The sequence below is a fragment of the Paralichthys olivaceus genome, chromosome 2 (assembly GCF_024713975.1).
Source record: "Paralichthys olivaceus isolate ysfri-2021 chromosome 2, ASM2471397v2, whole genome shotgun sequence".
NCBI classification, from domain to species: Eukaryota; Metazoa; Chordata; class Actinopteri; order Pleuronectiformes; family Paralichthyidae; genus Paralichthys; species Paralichthys olivaceus.
The window spans coordinates 11090528-11099874 of record NC_091094.1 but is presented as its reverse complement, the minus strand read 5'-3'; the positions used below and the strand labels follow the sequence as shown (position 1 = coordinate 11099874).

Sequence of the window (9347 nt, the reverse complement as noted above, 5' to 3'; positions counted from 1 at the left end):
ATAATACAAAATAGAGCTTATGCACATTGTTATTCTGAAGGATCTCACTCTGAAACCAAATTAAATTGGAAAAAGAAGATTCAACCACATGGTACACACACAACCAAAAAAAACCAAAGTAATTTCATAAATTGTCTGCCTCTTCCCCATATTCACTTTTATTTATTTATCTTATCAAAAACATGTATGCTTCTATCTGTTAAGTACATGACAGATTTTTTTGCCACAGGCCAAGCTGTCATATGTCTAAACTGGAGTTTATATGCTCTGTTCAATTTACGTGGGATTTATCCTGAATTTCTTGATTCCATATCCCACTTTCCAAATATGCACCTTAATTGGAAAATATACAGCTGGCTACATTGGTTGCATCAATTAATCAGTTTTATTTTTTATTTGGTGTAACCTTTCATTTGCTGTGAAGGGTGGACATAGGTGGGAACATTTAACTCAGGCTGAAGTGCTGCTGGTTAAATGTTAACCAGGTCAGAGCACGAGAATATATAGTCCATCTAGTCAACGTCAACAAACTGGTCACAAGTCTGTCTTCAGCCACTAGTCGGAGACAAACAGCCATTTACTGGAGCAACACCTGCGAGCTAGTGCAATCATGTGACATACACCACGTGACATACGTCACGCGCCACAATCATCTATAATACACACCCACTTTATTGGGCGGTCTATTTAAGCAGAGGGTATTTCCCATCACTCCCTTTGCTGCTGCCCGTGTGATCGTTGTGCCTCCGCGGGTCGCTCGTCTCTCTCAATCCGAATGAGTCCGGGTCCTCCGGGGAAGAAGTCCGCTTTACTCCCGAAACTCGGGCTCAGTCCCTCGACAGTCACTCAGAGTGTGAATCGGACCACAGCTCCCGCAAACCTCTCGGCTGTGTGGCCCGTGCACCGCATCCTAGAAAAACTGTGCGCCCGCAACGAGGAACCAGGAGTCTTCAACTAAATCTTGACTGAAGAAAAACTCCGCGAAGTCGAACAAACGCCGATAGCGATAGCGCTCCTCCCAAAGCTCCACAAACTCCTCCACCTGCAGATATAGTCCGTGCAAGGCAGAAGAAACACACCTGGCCCCGCAGAAGCTTTCACCCTGCCCCCTCTGCTGACTGAAATCTGCTCTTAACAATATGAATGAAACAATTCAGTCTACACAAAATAACCCCATCTACGTGACGTCAACACTGTCGAGCCGGCTCGTGCTTCCTTGTGACGTCACTCCCACAGGATTATGGGAGCTGTAGTCCCAGCTCGAGCCATGGGTTCGAGGCTTCTGCAGCAACAAGTCCTGATTCCCACAGGAATCAAATTCTAGCAGGTAATCTGTTTCGTTCACCTGGAAACACTCAAATATATGAATATAATATCTCTCTATATACACATATATATATATATATAGATAAAGATACAGAGATAGATATCAATAGATAGAGATATAGATGTAAACAAATATGCAAATTTATCAAAATTAATAAATCTCTTTGACAGGCCATGGTTGGATTTCAGGTTTTTTTTGCTCCGTAGTATCTAAAATCAACAACCCTATTTTCAAAGCTCCCACGGCAGAGTTCAGTTACACCTCAGGTCACAAGGAGAGCCTCAACACTTACTCGGCTATGATTTCTGAACGCACCCCCATTTTTATAAATCAATCAACCATATGAATAAAGAAGGCCATGTAAGGTTGGGCATTGTGGCAGACACTCTCACTATAGAGAGTCCTTATATTCACACAGTTTTTCAGTTTTTAATATCAGAAAGTCACACTATCCCTCTGCCTTTCATTATTCCTCCCTCCTCACTTATTACAAAACAGCCATAAAGGTTAATGCATGTATGCCATCTAGTGACAGGGGATAGTAATGACACAGTGGGACGTCCATAAGCAACCATTATCCTTACTAGGGAGAACCAAGCTGATTTTAATGGACACAATCACAAATCCCTTAAATCTCTGTCACAGTTGATGTATGTCATGGCTAGTTTGTCAACCCAATGTATTTGAATGCTATAAATCAGGGCTACTTGGATATAAGATATTAAATTTCAACTTGGTAAATTTACACTGGGTCACATTGATTAGACTGCATGAAAATCAACAAAGTTTCCACTCTCAAATTTTAAGTTACAAGCTACTACAACTTGTCTGTGTGGTTTCCCTATGCATCTAATTTTTATAAATGATTCTGTGCACTCTAAGGAGATGTAGACCAAAGATTTTTACAATAAGATATCAGCATGTCCCTGTGTGAAGACAACATTGCTGAAACAACTCCAGGACAAGAGTTTGCGAAAGAGTTGTTTTTTTTCTAACCTTGTGTTTCCCACTGCTCGCTGCCGACATTTAACTTAAATGCAAACACTGACATTAATAAAACAATATAAATTAAAACACTGGAGTCTGAATTTAAATGCTCAGTTTATATGACATGCTGTAGTGGATTACAGTTGATAAAGCTTAAATACAATCATCATAAATACGATAAAAACAAATCACTTGTATGTCGTTTCATGTGTTATATACAGTTGACAACTCTAGGAAAGCAAGGACACATCATATCAAACGGAAATTGTCCAGACTAAAGCCTTCATTAGGGGTTTATGTCCAACAAGTCTGGATGTCCTGTTTTGACCTGGAGAAAAAAAAAAAAAAGGGATCACATTAATATCAATATTTTGACTATGAGCTTACATTTACTTATACCTGAGGTCAATACGATAATAATAATAAAAAAATACCTGCAATTGATTGTCAACATTTCCTAGATGTGGTCTAAAGGCCTCTGATAAGTAAGGGTCTTTCATTCCCAAGTTATGGTATGCTGTAAAAGAATATGATCATGTTAAACCTGCAAATTTTGAAGTCCTTGCTGGGAAACATTTTAAAATAAGTAAATTAATTTAAAAAAATAGCTAGAACACACCTGAATCAGTGAAGTCAAAGAAATCTTCCTCAAAAGCAGGCAGTCTTCTGTTAAAGGAGTTGCTCCTTTTCCTAAAATAGAGACATTATGATCAGTTTTACATGTCAGTGTTTGCCACTTTGGCCATTGATGTATAACTGTATTGGTAGATACATTAAGGCATCATAACTCACCAAACTCCTGTATACTTCTTTTTGGCATAGATAGCAATGACAATGACAATCAAGAGCAGGAGTACACCTGCCAATGACCCAAACAGGGCTCCATAGAAACCTGGCCCCCGACGGTAGAATTCACACTGCGGACCGTAATACTGATGCAGGCTTGACTCAAAGCACCTGGGTTGAAAAGACACAAGAATGAATTGCATTGATAAAAGTGTATTTTTCAGTGAGTATTCAAGTATATTAACATAAATGTTTAGTCTTACCGACAAATAGGCCCTTTTCGAATATCATTCAAGCACTCTCCATGCTGATTGCAGTAATTAGGATTGGTTTTACAATGTCCAACGCACTGCCATCGACCATTAGTTACAATAGCAGTGTAATTAGCAAACCCACTGCAGTTAACGTAAGGCTCCAGGTTTGTAATATCTGTTAAAAAAAGACGTTTATTTTTGTTTACCCAACATTTTGATACCATAATGCAACTAAGTAATAAAAAAAATCGCACATATTAAATGAAGAAACTAAAAAGCAGCAATATGTCAAAGGTAGTTATATACTTACTGTTAATTTCAGGTGGTGGGAAGGTGATTTGATCTAACGTCACACTGCTGTTATTAAAGGCCTGAGAAATCTTATCCAGGTTACTTGTGGTGTTCAAGATATCAGTCAACACCCCATGAAGCTCATTGTTGATAAACTGGATTTGTGTTTCATTATTTAGATAGCTGTACTCTGCCACACTTGCTGCAACAACACTTCCGTTTCTACAGGAGGAAAATAGAAAGACATTAACCCCAAAACTCAACCTGCATTGAATTAAAAAGTCAGTGAAATCACTTAGAGTTAAGAAAAAACTTACGTTAACTTGATGATTTGTACTTCTCTAAAGCTTTGTGGTTCTGCTTCTTTGCATAGGGCTTGAAGCTGGAACATATAAAAAACGGTATTAAAGTTACACAAAGTTATGGCAATTAATGATTGTTTTTGGATAGTCAGTGAGAGCAAAAGTCACTATAAAACCAATATCTGCAATTATTTTTACCTCTACCAAGGAGATTGTTTGTGGGCGTCATTGCTGTCTGACTATTACCATGATTACGTAAGAACTACTGAACCTATTTTACTTAAACTTCACAAGGGTGGGGTATGATCCTGGAAAAAAGCCATTAACCTTTGAACCAGATTAGAATAACGAGGCAGATCAACTGATCTTTTTTCTCCCTTTCTCATGGCAAGATATGAAATTAGCCTTTGTGGGGGTATATACCCCCTGAGCATCCTTCAAGTTACACAAAGAGATCAAATATCCGAGGATTTTCTTATCTTTTGTCTAATTTCAGTTTCAATGAAATCTGTAGTGCAGTTTCTGTCTAAACCTGCTGACAGACATCAAGTACTAAAGAAAATACAACCTTCTTGGCAGAGGTCATGGTGATTACATGTAACAATGAAATTAGAATATTTACCTGCAGGACTAATGTGTTGATGAATTTTTTTGATTGAGGTGAGTTTAAATCATTAAAAGCAAGTTGAAAATCCATCTGGATTGACAATGTAAAATTAGTTTTTCGAGTTGGTATTGCGTCGGTATCTGCAAAAAAACATGGGACATTGACATTAAAATACCATTAAATGGACAGTACATTTTAAAGTTTTTAAATAATAGGACATTGGGTAAAAACAAAACACTAATAATTTGAAATAAATAAATTGCTTCAAGCTTATACTTAATCTTTTATGACTTTCAATAAATAAAATATTTTGGAAGTATTGCATTATGGAATACAAGAATCTCACCAATATGAGCAGCGGTGTCATTTTGTCCAAAAGAGCACACATCACCAAAGACAAAATCTTGACATTGGCATTGACAGATTCCAAGTGTTGCATTGTATTTACAGATACCGCTGTCACACTGACATTCATCATCTCTACACTGACGAGTAGTAGATTCAGTTAGAGTGGTTGCAGACAAAGGCTGTGATGAAGGTAACACAGTTGTAGAAGGGGAAGCACTTTGCTGAGTTGTTTTTATAGTTTCAGTTGTTGGGGTGGTTGATGCTGGTATTGAACTGGTAGGTTTGGAAGATGTTGTTGTTGCCATGGATTCACTTGTTGATTCAGGTGACGTCTGCATGGATGATGTAAATATGGTTGTTGATGAGGAAGCACTTTGCAGGGTTGTTCTTGTGGTTTCACTAGTATGGGTGGTTGATGCTGGTATTGAAGTGGTTGGTTTGGAAGATGTTGTGGGCGTCATAGATTCACTTGTTGTGGATTCAGGTGACGTCTGCATGGATGATGTAAATATGGTTGTTGATGAGGAAGCACTTTGCAGGGTTGTCTTTGTGGTTTCACTAGTCTGGGTGGTTGATGCTGGTATTGAAGTGGTTGGTTTGGAAGATGTTGTAGGTGTCATGGATTCACTTGTTGTGGATTCAGATGACGCCTGCGTTGATGAGGTAAGTATTGGGACAGACACTGGAGCAGTTTGCAGGGTTGTTTTTGTGGTTTCACTAGTCTGGGTGGTTGATGCTTGTATTGAACTGGTAGGTGTGGAAGATGTTGTTGTTGCCATGGATTCACTTGTTGTGGATTCACCTGATGTCTGCATGGATGACGTCAATATGGTTGTTGAAGGTGAAGCACTTTGCAAGGTGGTTATGGTAGTTTCACTAGTCTGGGTGGTTGATGCTGGTATTGAACTGGTAGGTGTGGTGGAAGTTGTGGGCGTCATAGATTCAACTGTTGTGGATTCAGGTGACGTCTGCATGGATGACGTAAATATGGTTGTTGTTGGGGAAGCACTTTGTTGGGTTGTTCTTGTGGTTTCACTAGTCTGGGTGGTTGATGCTGGTGTTGAACTGGTAGGTGTGGAAGATGTTGTAGGTGTCATAGATTCACTTGTCGTGGATTCTCCTGATGTCTGCATGGATGACGTAAATATGGTTGTTGATGGGGAAGCACTTTGTTGGGTTGTTATTGTGGTTTCACTAGTCTGAGTGGTTGATGCTGGTATTGAACTGGTAGGTGTGGTGGAAGTTGTGGGTGTCATAGGTTCACTTGTTGTGGATTCAGGTGACGTCTGCATGGATGAAGTAAATATGGTTGTTGATGGGGAAGCACTTTGTTGGCTTGTTCTTGAGGTTTCACTAGTCTGGGTGGTTGATGCTGGGATTGAACTGGTAGGTGTGGAAGATGTTGTTGTTGCCATGGATTCACTTGTTGATTCAGGTGACGTCTGCATGGATGAAGTAAATATGGTTGTTGATGGGGAAGCACTTTGTTGGCTTGTTCTTGTGGTTTCACTAGTCTGGGTGGTTGATGCCGGTATTGAACTTGTAGATGTGGAAGAGGTTGTGGGCGTCATAGATTCACTTGTTGTGGATTCAGGGGACGTCTGCATGGATGACGTAAATATGGTTGTTGATGGGGAAGCACTTTGTTGGCTTGTTCTTGAGGTTTCACTAGTCTGGGTGGTTGATGCTGGTATTGAACTGGTAGGTGTGGAAGATGTTGTTGTTGCCATGGATTCACTTGTTGATTCAGGTGACGTCTGCATGGATGAAGTAAATATGGTTGTTGATGGGGAAGCACTTTGTTGGCTTGTTCTTGTGGTTTCACTAGTCTGGGTGGTTGATGCTGGTATTGAACTGGTAGGTGTGGTGGAAGTTGTGGGCGTCATAGATTCACTTGTTGTGGATTCAGGTGACGTCTGCATGGATGAAGTAAATATGGTTGTTGAAGGTGAAGCACTTTGTTGGGTTGTTCTTGTGGTTTCACTAGTCGGGGTGGTTGATGCTGGTATTGAACTGGTAGGTGTGGAAGATGTTGTAGGTGTCATGGATTCACTTGTTGTGGATTCAGATGACGCCTGCGTTGATGAGGTAAGTATTGGGACAGACACTGGAGCAGTTTGCAGGGTTGTTTTTGTGGTTTCACTAGTCTGGGTGGTTGATGCTTGTATTGAACTAGTAGGTGTGGAAGATGTTGTTGTTGCCATGGATTCACTTGTTGTGGATTCGCCTGCTGTCTGCATGGATGACGTCAATATGGTTGTTGAAGGTGAAGCACTTTGCAAGGTGGTTATGGTAGTTTCACTAGTCTGGGTGGTTGATGCTGGTATTGAACTGGTAGGTGTGGAAGATGTTGTTGTTGCCATGGATTCACTTGTTGTGGATTCACCTGATGTCTGCATGGATGACGTCAATATGGTTGTTGATGGGGAAGCACTTTGCAGGGTTGTTCTTGTGGTTTCACTAGTCTGGGTGGTTGATGCTGGTATTGAACTCGTAGGTGTGGTGGAAGTTGTGGGCGTCATAGATTCACCTGTTGTGGATTCAGGTGACGTCTGCATGGATGAAGTAAATATGGTTGTTGTTGGGGAAGCACTTTGTTGGGTTGTTCTTGTGGTTTCACTAGTCTGGGTGGTTGATGCCGGTATTGAACTTGTAGATGTGGAAGAGGTTGTGGGCGTCATAGATTCACTTGTTGTGGATTCAGGGGACGTCTGCATGGATGACGTAAATATGGTTGTTGATGGGGAAGCACTTTGCAGGGTTGTCTTTGTGGTTTCACTAGTCTGGGTGGTTGATGCTGGTATTGAACTTGTAGGTTTGGAAGATGTTGTGGGCGTCATAGATTCACTTGTTGTGGATTCAGGTGACGTCTGCATGGATGAAGTAAATATGGTTGTTGAAGGTGAAGCACTTTGCAGGGTTGTTCTTGTGGTTTCACTAGTGTGGGTGGTTGATGCTGGTATTGAAGTGGTTGGTTTGGAAGATGTTGTAGGTGTCATGGATTCACTTGTTGTGGATTCAGATGACGCCTGCGTTGATGAGGTAAGTATTGGGACAGACACTGGAGCAGTTTGCAGGGTTGTTTTTGTGGTTTCACTAGTCTGGGTGGTTGATGCTGGTATTGAACTGGTAGGTATGGAAGATGTTGTTGTTGCCATGGATTCACTTGTTGTGGATTCACCTGATGTCTGCATGGATGACGTCAATATGGTTGTTGAAGGTGAAGCACTTTGCAAGGTGGTTATGGTAGTTTCACTAGTCTGGGTGGTTGATGCTGGTATTGAACTGGTAGGTGTGGTGGAAGTTGTGGGCGTCATAGATTCACCTGTTGTGGATTCAGGTGACGTCTGCATGGATGAAGTAAATATGGTTGTTGTTGGGGAAGCACTTTGTTGGGTTGTTCTTGTGGTTTCACTAGTCTGGGTGGTTGATGCCGGTATTGAACTTGTAGATGTGGAAGAGGTTGTGGGCGTCATAGATTCACTTGTTGTGGATTCAGGGGACGTCTGCATGGATGACGTAAATATGGTTGTTGATGGGGAAGCACTTTGTTGGCTTGTTCTTGAGGTTCCACTAGTCTGGGTGGTTGATGCTGGTATTGAACTGGTAGGTGTGGTGGAAGTTGTGGGCGTCATAGATTCACTTGTTGTGGATTCAGGTGACGTCTGCATGGATGAAGTAAATATGGTTGTTGATGGGGAAGCACTTTGTTGGGTTGTTATTGTGGTTTCACTAGTCTGGGTGGTTGATGCTGGTATTGAACTGGTAGGTGTGGTGGAAGTTGTGGGTGTCATAGGTTCACTTGTTGTGGATTCAGGTGACGTGTGTATGGATGACGTAAATATGGTTGTTGATGGGGAAGCACTTTGTTGGCTTGTTCTTGAGGTTTCACTAGTCTGGGTGGTTGATGCTGGTATTGAACTGGTAGGTGTGGAAGATGTTGTTGTTGCCATGGATTCACTTGTTGTGGATTCGCCTGATGTCTGCATGGATGACGTCAATATGGTTGTTGAAGGTGAAGCACTTTGCAAGGTGGTTTTTGTAGTTTCACTAGTCGGGGTGGTTGATGCTGGTATTGAACTGGTAGGTGTGGTGGAAGTTGTGGGCGTCATAGATTCACTTGTTGTGGATTCACCTGATGTCTGCATGGATGACGTCAATATGGTTGTTGAAGGTGAAGCACTTTGCAAGGTGGTTTTTGTAGTTTCACTAGTCTGGGTGGTTGATGCTGGTATTGAACTGGTAGGTGTGGTGGAAGTTGTGGGTGTCATAGGTTCACTTGTTGTGGATTCAGGTGACGTGTGTATGGATGACGTAAATATGGTTGTTGATGGGGAAGCACTTTGTTGGCTTGTTCTTGAGGTTTCACTAGTCTGGGTGGTTGATGCTGGTATTGAACTGGTAGGTGTGGAAGACGTTGTTGTTGCCATGGATTCACTTGTTGT

General features: G+C 41.3%; 1 protein-coding gene across 2 annotated transcripts; it reads right to left on the bottom strand.

Moving 5' to 3' along the window:
* Positions 1-2415: 2415 nt before the first annotated feature.
* Positions 2416-8986, bottom strand: LOC109638470 (mucin-2). Of its 2 annotated transcripts, XM_069535440.1 has the most exons (9): positions 4901-8986; positions 4570-4694; positions 3963-4027; positions 3665-3867; positions 3364-3529; positions 3107-3271; positions 2934-3004; positions 2749-2831; positions 2416-2642 (listed from the first exon to the last, which is right to left on the bottom strand). In XM_069535440.1, the coding sequence occupies exons 1-9, from the start codon at positions 8889-8891 to the stop codon at positions 2601-2603; spliced, it is 4911 nt and encodes a 1636-aa protein (XP_069391541.1). In that variant the 5' UTR covers positions 8892-8986; the 3' UTR covers positions 2416-2600. The 2 variants fall into 2 exon arrangements, with proteins under 2 accessions (XP_069391541.1, XP_069391547.1); XM_069535446.1 differs by lacking the exons at positions 4570-4694; positions 4901-8986 and having other exon boundaries at positions 2421-2642; positions 3963-4519.
* Between the last annotated feature and the right edge of the window lie 361 nt (positions 8987-9347).

What these genes read in the sequence shown, in the direction of transcription:
- LOC109638470 (XM_069535440.1), bottom strand. Translation starts at nt 8,891, where the DNA reads ATGCAGACATCAGGCGAATCCACAACAAGTGAATCCATGGCAACAACA. An exon ending in CTTTGACTTCACTGATTCAG is followed by an intron (nt 2,832 to 2,933) that starts GTGTGTTCTAGC and finishes ATTCTTTTACAG; the next exon opens with CATACCATAACTTGGGAATG. An exon ending in ATGTTGACAATCAATTGCAG is followed by an intron (nt 2,643 to 2,748) that starts GTATTTTTTTAT and finishes TTTTTTCTCCAG; the next exon opens with GTCAAAACAGGACATCCAGA.